Source organism: Ochotona princeps, chromosome 12 (assembly GCF_030435755.1).
Source record: "Ochotona princeps isolate mOchPri1 chromosome 12, mOchPri1.hap1, whole genome shotgun sequence".
Lineage (NCBI taxonomy): Eukaryota > Metazoa > Chordata > Mammalia > Lagomorpha > Ochotonidae > Ochotona > Ochotona princeps.
In genome coordinates this window covers 67,316,824-67,341,944 of record NC_080843.1, presented here as the reverse complement: position 1 = coordinate 67,341,944, position 25,121 = coordinate 67,316,824, and the positions used below count along the sequence as shown (strand labels likewise).

The 25,121-nt window shown below is 47.4% G+C and overlaps 1 protein-coding gene and 1 non-coding gene across 3 annotated transcripts in view; one reads left to right on the top strand and one right to left on the bottom strand.

The window, feature by feature from the left end:
- The window catches only part of ZDHHC20 (zinc finger DHHC-type palmitoyltransferase 20), an 88,921-nt gene extending 73,892 nt beyond the window's left edge, over positions 1-15,029 (bottom strand). The window contains exon 1 of one of the 2 annotated variants that reach the window (XR_009246434.1): positions 14,694-15,027. Coding sequence is in view for 1 of the 2 variants with exons in the window: in XM_058670981.1 (XP_058526964.1) it covers positions 14,694-15,006 (313 nt within the window). In the remaining variant the exon portion in view is untranslated. Of the gene's footprint in view, positions 1-14,693 lie in introns of both variants that reach the window. The other variant, XM_058670981.1, reaches the window with a different exon arrangement.
- Positions 15,030-22,953: 7,924 nt separating this feature from the next.
- On the top strand, positions 22,954-23,060 carry LOC131481615 (U6 spliceosomal RNA). Its single transcript, XR_009246446.1, has one exon. It is a non-coding gene; the product is annotated as a U6 spliceosomal RNA (small nuclear RNA).
- The last annotated feature ends 2,061 nt before the right edge of the window (positions 23,061-25,121 follow it).

Genomic DNA, 25,121 nt, shown 5'->3' with positions numbered 1-25,121 from the left:
TTGGGCCATCCTTGACTGCCTTCCTAGGCCACAAGCAGGGAGCTGGATGGGAAGCGGGGCTGCTGGGGCATAAACCAGTGCCCATATAGGTACCCGGTGTGCTCAAGGCGAAGACTTCAGTAACTAGGCTACAGCGCCAGGCCTGGACATATTTTTATAGAACCAATTTTACTATCTGGTAGCAGGAGAAAATAAAACCAAGAAATATTAATTCAGGAGTCATAAATAAAGAAAAAAAAACTGTTCTTCAAACAAAAGAAAAAGTGTGGAGTAACTGGAGAATACAGAGTGTAGGGGACTGTAGTTATCCAGAAAACCCTTCAATACTAGCTATTTGAAAAACAGGGTATAAAATCAGTAAATCATTTTAAACAATTCAAATTAGTATTTTATAACTTTTTCCATAATTATGCCAGTCATTAGATGAGGTTTTTTTTAGAAAGATTTATTTATTTGAGAGGCCGAGTGGTAGAAAGAGGGAAACAGAGAAAGAAAGGAATCTTCCACTCACTGGTTCACTTCCCAAACGACCGCAAAGGCAGGGACTGATCCAGGCTGAAGCCAGGAGCCTGAAACATCTGGAATCTACCATGCGGTGTCGCAGGATCAAAGCCCAGGCCCTATCTGCTGCTTTGCTAGCTGCCTCGCACAGAGCTGGGTCCCAAGTGGAGCAGCAGGGACTTACACTGCCTTTCCAGTCTAAATGCTGACACCCCAGGACGTAACTCGCCAGGCCACAACGCCAGTCCCGGAGCATGGCATTCAGTCAGCCATGTTTTTATTTTTTGTTTTAACATCTCAGCATAATTTTAAGGAATCACTCTTTCATAATCCAAAACATCTAGCCTTTAACACCAACCCTTATAAAATATGTTTTATATCTGTAATTAGTATTGTTCTGCTTGTTCATGTGTTTCAATATCCAAACACGATTAAAGGGAATTTATACACATACAATTTTATTATGTTCAACAAAAAATAATTAGAAGTTGGCACAGTCAACTTCTAATTATTGGTGCTGAGGTAGGCCAGCCTGAGTCCTGCATGGAAGCACCCGGAGGCAGGAGTGACGGCTCAGGGGGTGGGCTCCTGCCAGGCCCAAATGCCCTGGGTTCAGCTTCAGCACAGGGCAGGGCTGGTGCAGGCACTGGGGAGTGGCCCAGCAGATGAGCCTCTCAAATAAAAAATTACTAAAAATTGTCCCAAAAAGAAGAAAAAAAGTCTTCCAGGATTTCTACTGAATGTAAATATCAACAAAACCCAATCATGTGTCAATGGTATAAACTGGATTACTTAAGCACTTAAATGCCTGTGCATATTTTTCATGCATATTCTAATTCACAAATGATTTGTAAAGATGTACTAGAGATGCAGTCCTAAATACTATAAATATATATATATATTTAAGATTCATTTTATTTTTATTGGAAAGTCAGATATACATATACAGAGAGGAGGAGAGACAGAAAGATCTTCCGTCCGATGATTCACTCCCCAAGTGAGCCGCAACGGCCGGTGCTGCGCCGATCCAATGCCAGGAACCAGGAACTTCTTCCAGATCTCCCACACGGGTGCAGGGTCCCAAGGCTTTGGGCCGACCTCAACTGCTTTCCCAGGCCACAAGCAGGGAGCTGGATGGGAAGTGGAGCTGCCGGGATTAGAACCGGCGCCCATATGGGATACTGGTGTGTTCAAGGCGAGGACTTTAGCTGCGAGGCCACAGCGCCGAGCCCATAAATAATACTATAAATATATTTTTTAAAACAAGAAGAATACAAAGTAGAATGTGAAGCAAGCACATAAGGCAGAAATACTGACACATACTAAAATGCTTCATAAAGTTAGTGAAAAAAAACAGAAATAAAAGCATATTCTGGTATCAAATATTTTTGAAATCCATGTGTAATTTTTTCATAATATACACTTCCAAAATATATTTGAAAATCTCTTATATTACAACACAGATAGAAGAGCGATGGACTGTAATGGGCATGGGGAACTGGACTAGCGCTTAAAATGTTCTAAAAGTGGATCGTTGTGATTACTGCACAAACTGATACATCACTGCATTCTCTTGCACGTAGTCGATCTTGGTAAAGTTTTTCGAAAAACAAAAGCAAATTAAAAACCTCTATAGGGGGCCCAGTGGCGTGGTCTAGCAACTAAAGTCCTCTCCTCGAACGCCCTGGGATCCCATATGGGCACTGGTTCTAATCCCGGCAGCTCCACTTCCCATCCAGCTCCCTGCTTGTGGCCTGGGAAAGCAGTCGAGGACGGCCCAAAGCATTGGGACCCTGCACCCGTGTGGGAGACCCAGAAGAGGTTCCAGGTTCCCGGCTTTGGTTTGGCATGCACCGGCCGTTGCGGTCACTTGGGGAGTGAATCATCGGACGGAAGATCTTCCTCTCTGTCTCTCCTCTCTGTATATCTGACTTCGTAATAAAAATAAATAAATCTTTTAAAAGAAAAAAAAACTTCTACAGGCACAAGAGCTGAAATGATTCATCACCAGTTGACTTGCACTATAATAAATGTCCAAGAAGCCCTTCAAGGAAATTAAATAATACCAGACAGAAATGTGTATCTATAAAAAAGAACAAACAGCACCAGAAATGGTAACGACATGAGCAAATATGCAACATTTGTCTTTAGTATTTATTTCTTACTGATTTGAAAGGCAGGACCAGACAGATCCAAGCACAGGCTCACACCCCCAATGTCCACAACGGCAAGGGTTGGGCTAGGCCGCAGTCAGCAGCCAGGATTCCCCGAGTTTCCTGTCCTGATGGCAGGGGTCCAGCCACCAGAGCCTTCAGCCTTCTCAGTGTGCATTAACAGGAGGGATTGGAGGCAGACCCAGGACTCAGTTCCCAGTACTCCAATATGAGATGCAGGCATCCCCACCAGCTTAAATTTGTACCAACACCCATCCGTATTTTAAATTATCTAAACCTTTCAAAATGACATGCATGTCCGCCAGCATGAGCTGGAACTGGGGACAGAACAGGTGGAGCCACCCTGCAGCACTCGCCAGTGAATGCCAAGGTGAGGTGAGCCATGCCAGTCTGGACCACAGCACCCACCAGCATATGTGTAAGACCAGGAAAGGGGTGGAGGTGAAACTTGGAGGTGTCTGCGGGGGATACCTTGCTGGGTCACTGCTCCCACGGGCAAGTGTGAGGGGGGAGAGCCAGGCTGGGCGAAGTGACTGTATCCACTGGTACATGCAGTACAGGTTGGTGGGACTTTGCACAGCATCAACAGACAAGTGCTGGGACTGGCAGCAAGTCCTGTCAGGCCAGACTGTATAACTACTTGAAAAGTGCAAGATCTGGAGCTGGGAGTGGGGCTAGTAGGGAAACTGTGGGCACCCCTCTGATGGGCTGCAGTTCCCACTAGTGAGCATGAGAACCAGGGCTGGGGGTGGGCCTAGCTAGATGAGCTGTTGCACCTGCCAGCATCAGTGCGGGCTGGATAGTGGGGATGGTCAGGCTGAGTCAGGCTGCAGTATCCACTGATGTGCACAAGAAACAAACGGGAATCAGCATTAGACAACAGTAAAACTACAAAGACATATGGAGGAATCGGGAGCGATCCTGATAACCTCTTAACAGGAGGTCATACGACAAAGCAGGGGCGGGGGAACCTCAGAATGGAGCAGGTGGACAGGAGGAGGTTTGTATCGCAACTTACCAAGAATTATCGAGCACCAAGGACTACATCCCAACTGCCAAAGAGACCACGGGGAACCAGAGTGCCTTCAGAGGCCGAGAACTCTGAGGTCACCCACCCCCATCTGGATTTCCCACATGGGATGGAAGAAGCCCAAATCCTTCCTTGCAGGATCCAAGGTCATCGGAACAACAGCCAGGAACCCTGAGTGGTCCGCAGAAACAGAACAGTAAACTTCCTTCAGGACTAGGGAGAGGAGCTTACTCTGGTCCTTGCCTGGTTCCAACTTTGGGTCCCTACCCTCTCTTGCAATGACCATCAGGATCGCTCTAGAAACCCCTCAAAACAAACAAACAAAAAAACCAAACAAACTAGAATAGATAGACGGAGAACAACAAGAAAAACTTAGAATCAGACAGGAAATGGTCAGCATGGACTCACACATACCTTGCTAGGTAGAACACAAATGATTAGTTACTCCTCACTAAGGCACTGAAGATTTCTCTACACACCCCTCCTAAAACTGTTCTGCACCTCAACTGTTGACATATGCCTTGTTAGAGTTATAAGCCAGTTTAGACTATCCTAAAATCTGCCAGGTTCAGCAAAATTGTACTCCAACACTATAAACTGCTAAATACTAAAATTAAAATAGACATGAGACAGCTGAATAGTACCCTATACCCATTTTAAGGTGGATAGAAGCTGGGTGTATATAAACTAAAACTGAAATGTCAATGAAGTAGTCACAGGATGTGGTTAAGAACTTGCATCTTTTTAACATATTGGTTACTCAATTCCATGTCAATTAATTCCATAATGTTGTAAATTGTTGTTGATGCTATGTTGTGGCTTTTAATTGGTCGGGATGATATTCTGCCAGCTCTACCTTCAGACCAGAGATGGTATCCCCAAGAAACCAATGAATTTATCTGGACAGTGAGATGCTGGACTCTATGCTTGGTACATGCTTGCAATGAAAGAATCTTGACTGAACTTGAACTACAATACTGCAACAAGGTGGAGGAATCCACTATGGGGGGAGGGAAGGGGAGAATCCCAAAGCCTATGAAACTGTGTCACATAATGCAATGTAATTAATAAAAAAATTAAATTGAATTAAATTAAATTAAAAAAAAAAGAAATGGGGGCCCAGTGCGGTGGCCTAGCAGCTAAAGTCCTCGCCTTGAACGCCCCGGGGATCCCATATGGGCACCAGTTCTAATCCCGGCAGCTCCACTTCCCAGCCAGCTCCCTGCTTGTGGCCTGGGAAAGCAGTCAAGGACGGCCCAAAGCCTTGGAACCCTGCACCCGCGTGGGAGGCCCGGAGGAGTTTCCTGGTTCCCGGTTTTGGATCAGAGCAGCACTGGCCATTTTGGTCACTTGGGGAGTGAATCATCGGATGGCAGATCTTCCTCTCTGTCTCTCCTCTCTGTATATGTATATCTGACTTCGTAATAAAAATAAATAAATCTTAAAATAAATAAATCTTAAAATAAATAAATAAATAAATCTTAAAAATAAATAAATCTTAAAAAACAGAAACAAATGGGATGAGGGATCGTTGGAACAGTATGCATGTGCACAAAGCAAGGTGGGAGCTGGGAGGCAGGCCAGGTGGGAGTTGTTGGGGGTCACTCTAGTAGGCTGCTTGTGTGCATGAGGGCCGAGTTTGTGGTGGGTAGGGTTAGGCTGGGCTGCAGCATCCATTGGTTTGCATATGAGATGGGGCTGGAGACAGGACTGACCAAGCAACACCAGTGTGTGTGTGTGTTTGTGTGCAAGCTGAAGTGAGTGACGGACTGAGCCCGAGCCCACACTGGCTGGCACATGCAGGAATCAGGCCTAGGGTCACCTCTAGTGAGGGTCTTTGGGGAACCTTCCTCACTCCCACTGGTGTCAAATCAGAACATCTGCTGTCTAACCATGGAGAGCGGATGTCAGACCTGGGCCTCCTGAGCTTCTGAAGCCTATGCAGTAGATGACACGCACAGATGCACACGCAGGACATGACAGATCACTGAGGCCTGCAGAGGATGTCTAGTACCATGGAGGCAGAACAAATTGGACAATCTTCCCAGCCAAGTACTGACAGCAAGTATCTGGGTGAGTGGAGATTCTAAGGTGGGCTATGTTAGTCTTCAACCTTGGAGCAATGAAATCAACAGCGTCTCAGAACTACTGAAAGCACTGGGTTCAGGTGCACACTGGAGACCCTAGGACGACACTGAGTGGCTGTCCAAAATCCCTGCCACTGATGCACTTAGGCTGCTGGGAGCAGACCTCTCCCCTTCTCTTCTTCCTTCCTCCAGACACAGGAAGAAACAAACAGAAAATTGGAAGCAACTGTCTCATCCACTTTGTCCCATTCCTCAACATTTCACACCCTAATCAATGGTCTACACAAGTGTCTGTCCTTCTCAACTATGTAAACATTATGAAAAATAAAATTCAAAAAATAAGATGCATGACAATAATTAAAGGCTGGGAGAAAAAATATAAGTATTCTTTCAAAAGGTACTTTGTGTAAAAAGTTTTTTCACTTTAAGGTAGATTAGAAGAAATTAGATATATGTTATAAACCTTAAAGGAACTATCAAAGAAGGAAGAAAAAGTGATAAGCTAATAAGAAGGTAAAAGCAAAATCAAAGGACAGAAAAAGGAAAAGGGAATTAAGAAAAAATAGGACAGATAAAAAGAAATAGCAAACAATAGACTTAACAATACCAAGAATTACATTAAACGTAAATGGTCAAAACACTCTAAGAGGCAGAGACTTTCAGACTGAATAAAAGAGTCAAATATACATGGCTCACAAGAAAAATATTTTAAATATAAAGAAGCAAGAATGTTAAGAGTAAAGGAGCAGGGTTTGACTTTCCAGCAGTTGAGATGACAGCTAAGGGCCCAGCACAGTGGCCTAGCAGCAAAAGTCCTTGTCTTGAACGCCCCGGGATCCCATATGGGTACCAGTTCTAATGCCAGCAGCTCCACTTCCCATCCACCTCCCTGCTTGTGCTTGGGAAAGCAGTCGAGGACGACCAAAGCCTTGGGACCCTGCACCCGTGTGGGAGACCTGGAGGAGGTTCCTCATCCCCAGCTTTGGATTTGCACAGCACCAGCCATTGTGGTCACTTGGGGAGTGAATCATCGGACGGAAGACCTTCCTCTCTGTCTTTCCTCCCCTCTGTATATCTGACTTTGCAACAACAACAACAAAAAAAAGGATGCTTATATCCACATTACAACTGAACTACTGGAGTCAGAACTCCAACCCTGAGAATTCTTTTGATCTGTGTTCTGACTTTGGTGTGCATGTGTCAGAACTGGGCCTCCTCATTGGCTCAGATGGAGCAGTGGACAGTATATCCAGGTGCACACAGAGGATATGGCAATCCATTGGTGCCTACAAAGAACATCTGGTATCATAGTAGAGGAAGGAGGCCAGAATTGCCTAACTAGCCCAGTCAAGTGTTGACAGCAAATATCTGGGAGGATGGGGACTCTAGGGTGGAGTGTGTCAGCCAATGGACCTTGGAAGGATTTCTTCATCCTTTGGATCGGCAAGATCCACAGCATTTCAGAACTTCCAAAACCACTTGAGCAGAACCCTCAGAGCATGCTCCACACCAGGGACCCTGGGACGGCACCGGGTGGATGTTCACCATTCCCGGGTACTGAGGCAGTTGGGATGCTGGGTGCAGCTTCTTCCCCTTTCTCTTTCCCCTTTCCCCAGATGTAGAAAGAAAAGGGAAAATCTGGAAACAATGGTCTCACCCACTTTCCTCTAATCCTTAACACTTTCCACCCTAATCAGCTATATAAACATCATCAAAAATAAAATTTAAAACATATGTATTTATTTGTTTTTTTTTAATTGGGAAGGCAGATTTTAAAGAGAGAAGGAGAGACAGAGAGATGATCTTCCATCTGCTGATTCACTCTTCAAGTGGCTGCTATAGCCGGAGCTGAGCTTTCTCCAGGTTTCCCACGTGGGTGCAGGGTCCCAAGGCTTTGGGCCATCCTTGACTGCTTTCCCAGGCCACAAGCAAGGAGCTGGATGGGAAGTGGTGCAGCCAGGACAGAAACAGGTGCCCATATGGGATAGTGGCACTTCCAGGCAGAGGATCAGCCAGTTGAGCCATCATACTAATCCCAAGCTTTCTTTCTTTCTGCCTCTCCCTCAATCTCTGTAAGTCTGCTTTTCAAATAAATAAATAAATAAATCCTTAAAATAGAGATTTTTTTTTAGCAGAAAAACTGAAAAAAAAAAAAAAAAAAGACATAGCACCCTAACAAAAATCCAAGGAAAGGTTAGACAACATGCAACTTTATTGAAATTTTTTGAAATGTGACATAGTAGACTTCAGAGTAAACAATACTACCAGGGTATGAAAGTTATTTCAAAATGACAAAATAATCAATTCATTATAAGATCTTAATCGTAAATTGTTCATGCACCTTATTATAGATCTGCAAAAATACATGAGACAAAAATTGATAAAGGGGCTAGTATTGTAACACAGTGGGTTAAAAATAGTACTTATGATACAGGCAGCCCATATTTAGATGCCAGCATCTCATATTAAGGCATCCATTTACATCCTGGCCTGCTCTATTTCTAATCTAGCTTCCTGTTAATGGGCCTCCAAAAGCAGTGGAGTAAGGCGCAAGTCCTTGGCTCCCTAATAGCCACACAGCATACAAAAAACTCCAGGCTCCTAGCTTTGATCTCTACCAGCCCCAGGGTCTGTGGCCACTTGCGGAATGAACCACTAAATCATATTTCTTTATCCTTCTCTTTCTTTTCCCCTCTGTTACTCTGCCTTCCAATTAAATAAATAAATAACATTTAAAAATGGATAGAGGAGCCAGTGTTTTAGTACACAAGGTTAAACTGCTCCTGTGGCACTAGAATTCATTTTGGGCACTTGTTCAAGTCCTGGCTGCTGAATTTCCACTCCAGGGCCCTGCTAACATACCTGGCAAAACAGCAGAAGTTGGCCCAAGTTCCTGAGTCCCTGGAACCCTGTGCCCAAAGAGAGCGGGAAGAAGCTCCTGGCTCAAGCCTGGCCTACCCTTGACTGTTTGTGGCCATCTGGGGAGTAAACCAGTGGATTTAAGATCTCCCTCCATCTTTCTCTGTAACATAACTGAATTTTTAAAAATTGACAGAAATATATGGAAAAATAAAAGTAGGCAATTGTGGTCATACTTCTCTAAATAACTGAAAGTATACAAAAGAGTTGAATGCCGCCAACTTGTTTTAATTAATTAACATTTATAGAGCATTATGAAATAACAGAACACATTACCCAGTATAAAATATTATGCTGAGTATACTCACAATACTGGTAAGGCAGACCACATTTGAGATGATAAAACAAATCTGAAAACAGTTTAAAGAATTCTAGCCAAAAAGAGTATACTCGTGCCCAACGCGGTGGCTAAAAGTGGTGGCTAAAAGTCCTCAAGGTAAGTGACTAAAGTCCTCACCTTGAACGCGCCCTGGGGATTCCATATGGGCGCCGGTTCTAATCCCGGAAGCCCCACTTCCCATCCAGCTCCGTTTGTGGCCTGGGAAAGCAGTCGAGGACGGTCCAAGGCCTTGGGACCCTGCACCCGCATGGGAGACCTGAAAGAAGATCCTGGCTTCTGGCTTCGGATCAGTGCAGCACTGGCCGTTGCGGTCACTTGGGGAGTGACTCATCGGACGGAAGATGATCTTTTCTGTCCCTCCTCCTCTCTGTATATCTGACTTTCCAATAAAACTAAAATAAATCTTTAAAAAAAGAGAGAGAGAGTTTGTTCTCTGGGCCTGGTGCAATGGCTCAGTGGCTAAATCCTCACCTTGCACCTGACTAGTTCATGTCCCAGCTGCTACACTTCCCATCCAGCTCCCTGCTTGTGGCCTGGGAAAGCAGTACAGGATGGCCCAAAGCCTTGGGACCCTGCACCCCATGAGAGACCCAAAAGAGGCTATGGGTTCCTGGCTTCGGATTGGCTCAGTTCTGGCCGTTGTGGCCACTTGGGAAGTAAACCAGTGGACGGAAGATATTTTCTCTATCTCTGTGTAAATATGCCTTTCTAATTAAAAAAAAAAACTTTTAAAAACATATGAAAGTATATTCTCTGACCTTGTAGAATTAAGCCGGAAACCTAATAATTGGAACTAAGTAGGATTCTTCTAGAATAACCCATGGAGGCCAATGATGAAATCAAAAGGGAAATAAGAAAGCCACTTAAATGGGGTGAAAATAAAAATACAACATATCAAACTTAGAAGCAGGAGCAGCATTGTGATGAACGGGTTAAGCTGGCACCTGCTACACTGGCATCCCATATTAATTCAAATTCCAGCTGCTGAACTTCCTGTTGAATTTTCCGTTCATGTGCCAGAAAAGCAGCAAAAGATGGCCCAGGTGCTTGGGCCCATGCATGCAGTTCTGGGTTCCTAACTTTGGTCTGGACTTGCCCCAGCACCCACCTAGGTGGTAAACCAGCACATGAAGGATCTCCTTCTGTCTCTGGTACCCTGTGTCTCAAACGACTCTTCTGGAAAAACTGATGGGATAGGACTAAAGCAGTATTTCGTAGTAAATTAATGGGCTAATACCTAAGAATGGGCTCAAATCAATGACCTTGGTTTCCACATCAAGAAACTATAGAGGGGGCGAGCATTGAGATGCTTGAGTTAAGCCACCAACTGCAATACCGCCTTCCCCTGTGGGACCCCTAGGGTGCCTGGGAAAGCTGTGGAGGATGGACCGAGCCCTCAGGCGCCTAGGGCTCCTGGCTCCAGCTTCGGCTGGCCCAGCTCTGGCCACTGGAGTATCTGAGGAGTGAGCCAGTGGATGGAGAGTCAGGCTGCCTCTCATCCTTTCTCCCTCTTTGACTCTACCTTTCAAATAAATAAGATAAATCTTTATAGGAAAAAAAAAAACTAAAAAAAGAGTAAAGTAAACCTAAAATAAAATGTAAAAGAAATCAATGAAACAGAAATAAAAACTGGAAGGAAGCTCTTGAGATCAACAAAATGTTAGCATTAACTTATCTTAAACTGGGCCCAACGACACCCAATGACTCTGAATTTGGAGAAGTTATGCAGGAAAAACAACAGGTAATAGATAAGGTAAGAAGTTAAAGTTCTAATGTGTATATGTCTGCTTCAGAAAAGATAAAACATATGTCCATCCCTGCATAAACTAAGGATATTTCCAGGTGTTTAATTACAAAACTAGGAAGTTCCAGAGGTTGGGATGGAAAGAAGAAGGGCCTCTTGCTAAGGCCAGGTATTTCTATTGTCTGATACATTTAGGAACCTTATGCTGATTTTTAAAAAATTATTATTATTATTATTATTATTATTTTAATCTTAAAAGCAAAATTACAGAGAGAGATCTTCCATCCACTGCTTCACTCCCCAGATAGCTGCAATTCTAGGAGGCCAGCAGCACCCTTCAGGTCTCCCACGTGGGTGTAGCATTCCAAGGACTGGAACCACGCTCTGCAGCTGGCCCATGCCACAAGCAGGGAGCTGGATCAACAGCTGGAGCAGCTGGGGCTTGCACCGGCACTCATATAGGATGCAGTCTCCTGGCCTCACTGCTGCTGTTTAATACATAAATATGGATAGAATGACATTTTCCTTCAATATCCTGATCTGCATAAGTAAGTAAACTCATCATTCACTTCCTGGTGGTTGAACTGAAGACAGGCTCTGGAGGCAAACCACCTTCTGCCCCTCATCCACTGGCTCTGCAGCATCTCGTGGAAACTGGTTAACCTGATGGGATTTTATTATGAACATATGTGAACACACAGAATTAGGATGTCTTTCCTTGCAGTTTGAGGGCAAATATCAGTAACTAAGAAAACTCTACAAAAATGACTAAGATGGCATGTAACATTCATACTTTCTTCAAATCTACGTATTTGTGTATTCAGTGGGCAGATTACTGTTCATGAAATGTATCGATGTGTATATAGGTAGCTTAAGAGATCATACACTTTTATACCCAATTTGAGAGTCCACTGACACTATATTCCAAATTCTAAAATCAGGTATCTGAGCAGTATGAAACGCAAGCCTCTGTATAAGACCTCTTGTCATTGGATACTGAGAAAGTCCTCCAAGCATTGGGCCCTAACCGCTGCAGAATGTTCTAACTTTCTAAGTATCCTGGAGCTTTATTTTCTAAAGGATGGGCCTATAGCCAAACTAGGTGATTTTCACTTGATCTTAGCCAAAAGGTCAAGAAGCGATGCAAATTAGGTGATTTTCAAAAAACGGAAGCCACTTTAACCTACCACCATATTATGAACCAACGACTGTTCCACAGACTCTCATTTTGGTCATTAAAATTCAGATGTAAGTATGGAAACACGTGGTTCACATTCTAACAGTCACTCGATGATTATACAGCCTAACTAATCAAAGGACCAAACCAAGCCTCAGTTGTTTCCAGCTCTGTAGAGATATGTGGGTGCTCTGAGATAAGGGGTGACTTAAGACAGTCAGTGAACTCATCCCTTTCATATTTGTCTCCCCTTCTATATATGCAGGGAGGAAAGAAATGAGGACTAATTTAAGACTTGTCATATCATTATTTGATCCATGTGTTCATATTTTTGACAGAAGCCATTCATAGGTTAAACTGTGCAATCTGAACATTTTAATTAATTTCAAATTGTCAAGTGCTCTTTCAGAAGTTTTACTTTAAAACCACTAATTAGGGCCCAGTTGCGTGGCCTAGCAGCTGAAGTCCTCGCCTTAAAAGCCTCGGGATCCCATATGGGCGCCGGTTCTAATCCCGGCAGCTCCACTTCCCATCCAGCTCCCTGCTTGTGGCCTGGGAAAGCAGTTGAGGATGGCCTGATGCATTGGGACCCTGCACCCGCGTGGGAGACCCGGAAGAGGTTCCAGGTTCCCGGCTTCGGATCGGCGTGCATCGGCCCGTTGCGGCTCACTTGGGGAGTGAATCATCGGATGGAAGATCTTCCTCTCTGTCTCTCCTCCTCTGTGTATATCTGGCTGTAATAAAATGAATAAATCTTTAAAAAAAAAAAACACTAATGAGAAATGCAATAGGGTGGGACTCTTCTGGCCTAAGAATGGCATTTCAAAGGAAGCACTGTAAGTGGGTACCATGCTAAGAGAGTTCTATGACCACTATTACTGTCTCGAGGCACCCACCGACCCACACACAAAAGCTACATCTACTCAGTTCTATTGGCTTAAACATCCAAAAGGATGAGATATTCAACAGATTAATGCTATTTATTTGGAAATAATATTCCACAACTACTTTTTATTGGGCCTACCTGCAGGGATAGTTTTCCTCAAAATTAAACATTCTACAGGTGCAAAACAATTTTCAGAAGGGTTTTTTTTTTTAATGTCTATCTTCATCTACTGAGAGGCAGAAAGTAAGTGTGAGAGAGAGGGGGACACCTCTTCCACTGGCTCATGCCCCAAAGCCCAACAGCAAGAACTGGGGAAGCAGGTGTCCCACATGGGTGGCAGCGGCCCAAGCACTGGAGCCACGCTCTATCGCTTCCCCAGACGCCTTGTCAGGAAGCTGGATCAAAAGCAGGGTGGTCTGGGATTCACCCAGAAATCCAGCAGAGGAGTTGGGTCCCTCAGAGGGCCACTAGAACCATTGGGCAACAAACACCCACCCCTAAGGGTGGATATTTTCATTCAAAAACCTACCGCTAGGGGCAGGTATGCAGCACAGTGCAGAGAACCTGGGCTGCAGTGTGGGCTCCACCTCCATCCCAGCTTCCAGCTGATCCGTACACCTGGGAGATATGGAGCTGGCTCAAGTACTCCGACCCTGCCACCCATGTGGAAAACACCATCTCCCAGCTTCCAGCTGGCCCCACTGGGACCTCAGCAAATATCTGGGGTGTAAACCAGCAGATGGAGAGTTCTGTCTTCCTGTCCCCGCCTTTCAAATCCAAACAATGAAACACCTACCCTGAAACCTTCTCAAGGTATGCTCTTCCATCACATAACTCATTCTGTAAACCTACAAATCTAGAGCCGGGATCACGGACATCTTATCAGGAAAAAACGGGGTGGCACAACCTTTTTCTGTTCCACAACAGATCCCTGTCTCAGCTGCCTCTTCAGTCAAGTGGTCCTGCGGTGGGCCTGAATCATCCAGGCACCGGGAGATGGCTTCTGCAAACGCCATGCACCGCTGGGCCCCAGCTTTTCATTTCAAAAAACTGATATAGAAACATGTGTTCAAAGCATCCTCCAAGCTTATGAAAATTTATAAGACAGAGCAATCCTGGCGCAAATGTTCAGTATATCACACACACACGCGCGCACACACACACACACACCCCATACCTGTGAAGGTTGCGCCAATTTCCTTCGACCTTACAGACAACCCATTTTTTAAGCAGCGAAGCCTTGCAGCGTACTGCCATGCTATTCCTTTTTATCACGCCCCTCCCCCGAAATAACGAAAACAAAACAAGACCCCGAAATCTGAAGGTGTAAAACACACACAAGCCTCCATAATGAACAGCCAAGAAAAAGCAAATTGGGGGGTGAGGGTGTTCCGTATCACCTCCCCTTCATTCGTTCTGCCTTAAAACAACACGCTGGATCCAGACTTGAAATAAATGAACTTTAAAAAAGGATCAAGTATCAGCAAAAATCAGCAGCGAGCGGGTTTCCCTCCTCCAGGGCTGGGGGTGGAGGGAAGCCACACCTCCCTTCCCCCACCCCAGCCGCCGGGTACCCGGCGTTCCTTCCCGCGCTGCTTGGACAAAAATCACTCTAGAAGGCACAGATTTGTCTCTGGCTCCAAGACGAGCCGGAACGGCCTAACCCGCACCCCGAAACCCACCAGGCTCGGCTCCCCGCCTCCCCCACCCCCCACTGGACACGCCGTCACAGAAGGATGAGGAGGAACCAGGAAGCTCTCGGGGCGCGCAGGACCCGGCGCCCCGGCCCCCCGAGGGCGCCCCAAGGCCGAGCCCGGGCGCCCCGCGGTACTCACACACGCACAGCTCCACCACGTACGCGTAGTAGGACCAGACGACCACGAAGGTGATGAACAGCACCGGCACCCAGCCCACGACGCGCTGGCAGCCGCGCCAGAACGTCAAGGGCGCCATGTTCCGGCCGCGACGCTCGAGCCCCGACTCCGACAGTTGCGGGGAGCGCCAGTCCTCCAGCGGCTGCTCCTCGGGAGCTCCCGCCGGCGCCGCGGCCAGCTCCTCCGCCTCCGAGGCCGAGCCCGACAGGGAGAAAGTGGGAGTCGCCAGGGCGACTCCTCCCCTCAGGGCTCGCGGCCCGGGCCCGCCCTTCATCCCGCCGCCCCCGCCCCGCGCCCACCCCGCCCCCGCCGCGCCTGCCGCCCGCTGCCTGGCGCCCGGGCCGAGGGCGGGGCCTCTGGGCGGGGGCGGGGCGACGGGCGGGGCGGGGCCTCGGGGGCCTGGGCCTCAGGGGCAGGGGGCGGGGCCTCTGCAGGCCAGGGGCGGGCTCGATGGGGATGGGGCGGGGCCACTTTGCTATCACGGGCCGCCTCCGATGGGAAGGGCCGCTGGTCGAGGGCGGTGCCTCTGTGGTGGGGCGGGGCCTCTGCGGGCCAGGGGCGGGCCGGCCTGCGGGGGCGGGGCGGGAAAAGCCCGGGGGTGGGGGAGATGGGTGTTGGGGCAGTGGCTGTAGGAGACCCACCCGGCTGGAAATATCCCTTTGCTGGAGGAGATCGTTGGGGGAGGGGAAGGACACTGCTGGAGATGGTCCCTCAGCTGAGTTCAGAACGCCTTCCTGGGTGGGGGGCTTGGGGTACGTCCATGGGACCCGTGGGGATATGCCAAGGCACTTGCGTGCAGGAGGCGGGCGGGGAATGCAGATGGCTGGATTCGCCGCTCCCCGCCCGCAGAGTCTGATGCGGATCTCCGGTGAAGACCCTTCGCCCTTGCTGTGAGATCCGTGGGCAGAAACCCCTCGCGTGTTTGAAGACAGACGCGTAGTTGGCTTTGGGCTTTCACGGTGGAAGCCATGTGGGTTCTGCCGCAATTTGGAACCCAGAGTCAGGTTGACTTGGGAGAAGGCGAGCGCGCACAGGGTTGGTCCTCTCCCTGCCTGCACCGCCACCCCATGACTGCTGACGTCTCAAGCGTTTATTTACAGCTGGAGATTGCTAAGCAATGGCTGTGATCATAATAGAGCCCAGGGCGGCGTCACGGCGCAGACGTCATAACGCCAGGGCTGGAGCTTTAGAAAACATTCCCCATGGTGCCCTTGATACCAGCTCCTGCTGCTGACCTGTCGGCTCTGGTTAGAGATTTTAATTAGCTACTGCACGTTCAGGTCTCCCTGAAGAAGCCTCCTGTCCACTCCCCACCTCCCGCCTCCCCTGTCAGAGTGATGTACGAGAGTAAATGCAAACAGTCATTGTTTAACCACCGCACATTCCTGCTTTTAAAGGAACAAAGCCTACGTAAAATGTTCTGTTCTTCCTGCTCTCCTGCCTTGCAGTCGTGTTCATGGCCAAGTGGGCACTGGGTTCTTGTAGGGTCTTACGGGGGATCCGACGGACTGCCTGGATGCGGAACAAAGATAGATGTGAAAGAACACAGCGCTCCGTCTAACGCCCTCGCTCCCCTCTCCAGAGCTCCCAGGAGATGCTGTGTCCTGCACAAACTCCTCGTCAGCTGGAATGATTTCTTTTTATTATGCCATTTTGTTTATAACACAAGCCGTAAACCCAAGGACAGCACTGGCGCCCCCAGGCTGCTATAACCAAATGCCACAAACCAGAGGCTTACAAAACAACTCGGATGTGCCTGGCAAGTCCCTGGGTGCCTCCAAGACTCCTTCCCTCCCTTCCTGACTTTCGGAGCAGACTCCTCTCAGGCCTGGGCTAGCATGCATCATGCATCCTTGTCACGTGATGCTCCCGCCTGTCTGCACCGCTCCTGCTGGATGAAGGGCCTGCCCTGCTGCAGTCTGATCCCACCTGGAATAAGGACATCTATGGAAGCCTAGTTCCAAATAAAGCCACATTCTGAATTACTGCGGGGTAGGCCTTCACCCTAAGTGCTTTGGGGGCTGTAGTGCAACATATACAACGCATGGTTTTGAAATATTTCACCCAACTTGCTGTTCTGGAAGGTCCTTTAAAGCTGGGTATATGTCTTACACATCCTGCCCCTCTACCCCAGCCCAGACACAAAAAGGGCCTTGAATGTGTAGTAACTGTTGAATGGCTGTGTGAAGGTTTCCATCATTATCGTCAATTGTTCCTAACTTTTGGGATTCCCAGCCAGATGCATTCTGAGTGTCTGCCACGTGTTCCATGACTCGGAATGGGACCCAGAAAGCACTCCTGGTCTAGTTCTTTGTCCAAAAGTCTCTCCAGTGAGTATTCATCTTTGGAAGGTAGTAACACATGCATTCCTTTGGGAACGCTTTAGTTTTCCGTGTCTACAGAGCTAATGTTCTTTGGTCTGCAAGCAGTAGGAACCAGCATTCTTCCCCTTCCCTGTAGAGTTGGTGATGTTACTCCGTCTCTGCTGCTGGTTGTGACAAGGCGGAATCATTGGAAGACTTTCGGCAGGGTTGTGAGGTGAGAAGGGTTAGAGTGAGCAGGTGCCTTGGTCCGGAGGCTGCCGGAGTTATCCAGGCGGAGTTGACAGTGGTCTGAGCCAGACTGAAGAAGGCATGTGGAAAAGCTGACAGGAAGGCCACATAGGACTTCAGATGAACTTCCCATGCACCCAAAACCTAGCAATGGTAGATAAAATATTAAAACCGGGCCCGGCAGCGTGGCCTAGCGGCTAAGTCCTCACCTTGAACGCGCCAGCATCCCATATAGGCACTGGTTCTAATCCTGGCAGCTCCACTTCCCATCCAGCTCCCTGCTTGTGGCCTGGGAAAGCAGTTGAGGACGGCCCAATGCATTGGGACCCTGCACCTGCATGGGAGACCCAGAAGAGGTTCCTGGTTCCCAGCTTCGGATCGGCAGCGCACCGGCCGTTGCGGCTCACTTGGGGAGTGAATCATCGGATGGAAGATCTTCCTCTCTGTCTCTCCTCTCTGTACATCTGACTTTGTAATTAAAATAAATAAATCTTTAAAAAATAGATTAAAACCAAGAAGATAAGCACAGGTGCAAACTTTAATTCCAAACCTCTGTTCTCCCCATACCCCAACACATTGATAGGGAAATCGTGCTAGTCACGTGGAATTGGGGAACAAAAGGTCTCTCCTGACCCCGGATGTGAACCAAGCTGTCAGCGGGCCTTGGGGATGGCAGCTCTGGCTCCCTCATTGTGACCACCAGCCAGGAACCTCAAAGGACCACTTGAAGTTCTAGTTGTACATTAGGTTTTATGGAAGCCAGGTAGATGAACATATGGAATGAGTGGAGAAAAAAAAAATCTCACACATTCAAAACAACACTCAAGGGCTCTCACACCAAGAAAGGATGCAAATAAAATCGGACAGATTGGAATGTACGCGAAATGAAATTTATTATGTGACGGAAAATGTGAAGGAGTCGCAGCATTTTAAAGAGAAGATGACATTTCAAAACAAAACCAGCAAAAATAGAAAAAGTACAGATCTGAGAAACATCCACATGGAAATCTTCAATATAAGAAAAAACTGCTGTCAAGTTCACACCCTGGGAGATGGGGCATTTCCAGTTGTGAGCGCTGTGTGGAGGGGCAGACACGCATCTCGGCTTCCAGATGTAGGGGACAAACCTTACTGTGGCCCTTCCACCATCTCATGCCAGCCAAGGGAGGACGGGAAGGAAGCCGAGAATACGTGGTCAGGACGTATTTCACCTAAACAGCCCCACCCCAGGCCCTGCTAAGTTCCCCAGTTTATGACCAGTGGATTAGACCCTCTGTCCTCCCCCGTGCTGCTTCAGCATGACTGTGCCAAAACACCCAGATCTCCCTGTTTCTATCACACACGCTCCTGTTAGCCTTTCATTCTAAGTGACTCAGCCATGAACTTTGCCATGGATGAGAACTCTCTTCTGCCCTGAATACTCCGTGTGGAGCCAGCATTGTAGTATAGACAGTTAAGCTGCTGCTTGGGACGCTGGTATTCCATGTTAGAGCGGTGGCTACAAGGCCCAGCACCTTGATTTCCAACCCAGCTTCCTACTGGCGCCTCCTGGCAGGTGGCAGATGACAGTTCCAGGGGACTGACGTCCAGCCTGGCTACTGTGAACCCGCAGACACAACCTAGGTCTTTTTAAAAAGATTTTTATTTTTTGAAGTTTTCAGTTTTTAACGGAATTCGATATAGTTTGTCAGTGCTACTCTAAGCATATAAGAATATTCTCTTCCTCCCTCTCTTTTACTTTTGTGTTTTAGGTTTTGCGATCGCATCTTTAAAATTCATGTGACAGTAAAAAAGGCAAAATAGGGTCTGGCAGCGTGAGCGGCTAAAAGTCCTCGCGTTGAATGCGCTGGGATCCCATATGGGCACCGGTTGTAATCCCCGCAGCTCCACTTCCCATCCAGCTCCCTGCTTGTGGCCTGGGAAAGCAGGAGAGGACAGCCCAAAGCCTTGGGACCCTGCACCTGCGTGGGAGACCTGGAAGAGGTTCCAGGTTCCTGGCTTTGGATCTGCTCAGCTGTGGCCGTTGTGGTCACCTGGGGAGTGAATCATCAGATGGAAGATCTTCCTCTCTATCTCTCCTCCTCTCTGTATATCTGACTTTGTAATAAAAATAAAAAATAAATCTTTTTTAAAAAAGGCAAAATAATCCTAGTTGAATAAAGACAGTGAGCTTTAAATAGTCATTGACTGGAAAAGGGACCATTTCACCCCCTATACAGACAGTTGAATCACTATAGTAGTGTAACATTCTTAGCCCCACTGATCTGGTGCAAGTATAAAACAAATATCTCTGACACACTGCCGATTCACAAAGTATTCTTTGAGGGCTTTGTCTGTGTTAGGAATAAATGAGCTAGGGGAAGCTGCAGGTTCACATTCTTTGGTGTGGCACTTGGGAGGGGAGGGAGGGCACAGGAGGAGGCAAGCTGAGGCTGGTGAATGAAGGAGAGGGGAGTCGGCAGAGGCCCCATCAGAGCGGAGGCCTGACCCCCGTGGGAGCTCCTCTTCCTCCCTCATTTAGCCTTCCTCCTCCTTGTCTTTGTACTATGGGCTGTTGCTGGAATAGCTGGACAGCCCCCTCCGGTCAGCCTACCTATTCCTGCTTTCCTTTACTGACTCGGCAGTCACTGCGTTCTGAAGACCTGCTTCTTGCCTGGCACTGGGCCCAGACTCCAGGGAGTAAGGAGACCCCATCCTGTTCCCCACATGGCTATCCTTGTTTCTATTGTTCTTTCCACACCAGGCTTGGAGTGAGCTTGTAGCAATGCCGGCCTGGACGTGCTTGAATGATTTTTCTTAAGATTTGTTTTTTACTTATTTGAAAGGCGGATTTACAAACAGAGGAGGAGAGAGACAAGAAATGTTCTATCCTCTGGCTTGCTGCCCAAATGGCCACAACAGCCAGAGCTGAACTGATCCAAAGCCAGGAGCCAAGAGTTTCTTTTGGATCTCCCAGGTGGGTGCAGGGACCCAAGATTTTGAGTCATTTCCCGCTGCTTTCCCAGACAATTAACAAGGAACTGGATGGGAAGTGCAGCAGCTGAGACTTGAAACAGTGCCATATGGGATGGAGCTACAGGCTTAGCTTGCTAGGCCATAGCCCCACCCCCTTGAACGATTGTTAAATGACATTCAACACTGCCTCCCAGCCCCTTTTCCACTGCCCTTCCTCCGGTCCTGCCCTGGCTCTTCCCAACAGCTACTTTTCTTCTCCGTCCACACTCAGCATGTACTTACCCAAGCCCAGTGTCTTTTAATGACCTCTCAAAGTGTTGCAAAGTGCTCCAACTCAAGCCAGAACATCTGTGCTCCCTGGCGGTGTGTCTTCATGTGTTGCTCTGCAGAGAACATGGGCTCTGCTGGAAGTGGCAGGCTCTAGGTAAACAGGGGCACATTTCTCACAGACTGGGGGATACTTTTAAAGACTGGATCGGCTCTTGGTCCTGTGCTTCCATTGCTCTGGCACTGTGACTCCCGGCTTTCCCAGGACAGACAGCTCGTGGCTAACTTTGAGCAGTGTCCTAGGATGACCAAAACCACATTCTTAAGATCTCGTATCTTTGAGCCCAGCCACGTGGCCTAGTGACTGAAATCCTCTCCTTGAACGCACCGGGATCCCATATGGGCGCCGGTTCTAATCCTGGCAGCTCCACTTCCCATCCAGCTCCCTGCTTGTGGCCTGGGAAAGCAGTTGAGGACGGCCCAATGCACCGGGACACTGCACCCGTGTGGGAGACCTGGAAGAGGTTCCTGGTTCCCGGCTTCGGATCGGTGCAGCACCGGCCGTTGCGGCTCACTTGGGGAGTGAATCATCGGACGGAAGATCTTCCTCTCTGTCTCTCCTCCTCTCTGTATATCTGACTCTGCAATAAAAAATAAATAAATAAATAAATAAATCTTTTAAAAACCTCGTATCTTTGAACATATTCACTAACTGTGATAGACACAGGAAAGCAGCAGACACAACAGTGTGGTCTTGCAGTGTTACCCATCGGCATTCAGCGAGCCATGATCTAAACTCCACAGGGAGCCGGAACTCCACCAGCAGCAAGGTGGGAAGGGACGTTTACTGGGAGCTCAGGAGCTAAACTCAAAGAACTGCCCGTCCTGCCTGTCTGTTTGATTTGATCAGGAGCAGAGACAGAGCAGCGGGTCCCAGATGGGCAGTGCAGGGAACAGGGTGAATTTAACAACCCAGTCTACCCCCTACAGCAGAATCTGGTGCCATTCTGTACAGTGTGAAAAACTCTAAGACTGCGGGGACAACAGTGAGCTACACATGTGCTGAGCTGGGAGTGAACTTGCTGAGCTCAGTGCACTGCAGGGGTCCCACAGGAAAATAATACTGCCTTTGGCATTGTACAGGTCAAAATAGATCCGTGTGGCCCTCAGACCTAACGGCCAACAGGTTCTGGCAAGATCAGTACCAACAACAACTTAGCTCTGTAGGATACCTGGTGTCTCCCTAATCCTGGGACCTGCTCCAACCAGAAGTAGGAGAAAGGTTGCACAGACAATGGTGCAGCCTCAGCATGATATCACAGGAGGTGGAGACTGGGTGAGTCAGGAGCTGGGGCTGTGGAGATTACGGTGGAAGTCTAACATAAGAAGAACCCAGACCTGGAACTCGCTGGAGGGAGTGGCACAACTGACTGCAGACAAAGAGCCGTGTGTCAACTGCAATAAGTAAAACTGAACTGTAGACCTGTGGGTGACAGAGCTTAGAAACCTGCCCCAAGGAGAACAATCTGCTAACCAGAAGTACAATGACCAAGAGCAAAAGAAGCGACAGAGGCACAGTGAATATTACTGAAGACTCCCCTGCAAAGGAGCAAAAGCCTTTGCCAACCTCAGAGTTAACTGAGGAAGACATCGAGAAAATGGGGGGATACAGAATTTTAAATACTTGTTATAAAGCTTCTTATCAACAATGAGAAGTACATAAAGCAGGCATTCAAGCAATTTGATGAATCTGTTACACAGCAAATAGCAGCAGTGAATCAAAGGAAAGCTGATATATCAGAAATTAAGAATACAGTAGAGAAATTAAAAGTAGAGTGGACAGTCTTCAAAATAGAATGAAGGAGGCAGAAGGAAGAATCTCAAAATTGGAAGATATTTCCTGTCACCAGAGGGAAACAAACAAAAAGCTGGAAGCAGAGCTGGATCAGGCCAAAAAAAAGTATTCAAGAATTGAAAGACACTATTAAAAGGCCAAATATAAGAGTCATGGGAGTCCCATAAGATGCAGAAAGGGAAACTGGGATTAAAGGTATATTCAATGAAATAATAAGGGAAAATTTCCCTACTCTAGAGAAAGAATTGGGAAACAACATCCAGGAGGGGCACAGAACTCCCAACAGGCTTGACCAAAAGTGATCTTCACCAAGACACATGATCATCAAGCTCTCTTCAACTGAACATAAGGAAAAGATCCTTAAATGTGCTCATGAAAAAAATCAGTTGACATATAAAGGATTGTCAATTAAATTGACAGGAGACTTCTCACAGGAAACTCTATGCCAGAAGAGAATGGAGTAACATATTCCAGATTCTAAAAGCAAAAGATTGTCAGCCCAAGATAATGTACCCGGCAAAACTTTCCTTTGTCTTTAAAAATGACATAAAATTCTTCCACAGTTAAGAAAAGTTAAAAGAACATGCCTTTTGTGCTCACTTCGGCAGCACATATACTAAAATTGGAATGATACAGAGAAGATTAGCATGGCCCCTGCGCAAGGATGACACGCAAATTCATGAAGCGTTCCATATTTTTTTATAGTGCAGATTGCCAACACCAGTTCATTCAAAAGGCAGAATTCCGGGCTTGTCCAGCAGGATACCCCATTACCTGATAGGATGAGGGATCAGCAGAGGGGTCACAGAAGGCAGGACTATGACATTGACTGGCATTCGAGAACCATACTCGGGGCTAGAATGTGTCAGGTATGCGTGGACCAATCCCCTGGAAACTCTGACCCCACTGGACGGTTTAGAAGGGCCGGAGGAGTCTATGCAGGAGGCATGACAGTCTATGGGGCACGCTGGGCTGACCCAGAGCAACCTCTGGCATACTTAACACTGGCTGGGAACAGGCCTGGTTGGGGAGCTTGCGGGAGGCCTTGGCTGGGTGGAGCTTACCACTAACGGGCGCAGGAACTGGAAGGGGGCTGAGTTCTGGTCAGGTCACAGTTGTAATCCCTTGGCACAAATATCGATTCGGACTTGACGCACCGTGCCGGATTAGACTGCAACACAGTTTGGTGCTCCGGAGGACCAGGATAGATGTGGGACGGGCTCGGCTAGGTTTCAACCCCAACTGAGCCATATATGAGCTATATGTGGGTATGGACGAGCCGTGGCTGGGTTGAAACTCTCAACAGCAGGAACCAGAATGGGTAGAAGAGCGGTGCTGGCCAAAGGACCTGCTGGTATGCGTGAAGCCTGACACCAGGAAGGGGTCTGATGGAGGAATCTGAACAGTTCCTCTGACAGGACACTGACCCTACAAATAAACGCAGGAAGCATGGAGGTAAACCACCGAGAAGAGGCTTTGGAAAGTGACCCACTGGCATACATTTGGCTCGGGTTGGGGCAGACCAGGCTGAGTCAGTTCACGTCATCCACTGGCAAGCCCAAGCGCTGGAACTGTGTGGGGGCCTGGCCAGGTTTGGTTGTGATAAAAAAAACAGTACAAAACACAAAATGCCAAGGCAAAATGGCCTGTGCCAGTAGGGAATGCAGCACCCAACCAGCACACCTCCCACTGGTTTAGGTGAGGGACTAGTGTGTGATGGGCAGAGCCGGGAAGAGCTGCGATACTCATTGGTTCCAATGGAGGTCGGGGCTCAGAATAGATCCAACCCAGGGGTTACAACCACCAGCTGATTGGAGTGATGGACTGTGGTGGGCACTGTGCTTACTAGCAGTACATGTAGGAGCCTGGACTGGGAATGCCTCAAAGTTTCTTTGGGGATTCCCCTGAACAAAATGGAGGAATCAAAACATTAACCAAGAAAAGATGGAAGATGGAGTAGATCAATCAACCACCTCAGCTATATGCTTCCAGCGGAAAACTGGACAAGGGGAAACTCTAAGATGGACTATGTCAATCAGTGGACTCTGCACCAATCTCACCGTACCTGGACTGTTGCTGATGAGATGTTGGAGCTTTTAATTGATAGAGGTGACGCTCTGCTGGCTCTGCCTTCAAACCTGAGAGGGCCTCCCTAAGAGGCTGACAGAGAAGAGGAATAGCACCCACCAAAATCAAAGTCAAATGTGAAGAACATCCAGTAAAATAACAACAGAAGACTAAATCAATGAACAACCCATTGTTAAAATGACAGGACCAAATTACCACCTATTTGTATTAACCCTGAATGTAAATGGCTTAAACTCATCAATCAAATGTCATAGACTAGTAGACTGGATTAAAAAACCAAAACGCATCTATTTGTTGCTTACAGGAGACACAAGTCACCAACAAAGATCAGCGGAAACTGTATCTCATGGATTTTGATTTTTTTTTTTGAAGTTCCATCTCTTCAAATAGATCATACAGTAGCATCATTTTCTTCAAGAAGGTTCTTGATTTTCTTTTCCATTTCTTCAGCAACACATTAGTCATTCAGTAGCATGTTATTTAACTTCATGGCATTGTTAATTTCTTTTTCCCTCCTCTTGGTGATTTTATTTTGTGGCTTTCATTTAAGGGGATGTATAGTAACTGTGTAATGGAGACTATCATATCCAGATGTGAGGATACAATGCAGTATGCATCTCTACTTCCAGACAAAGATGGACTCCCAATGAAACTGTTTCTTATATCTTGACA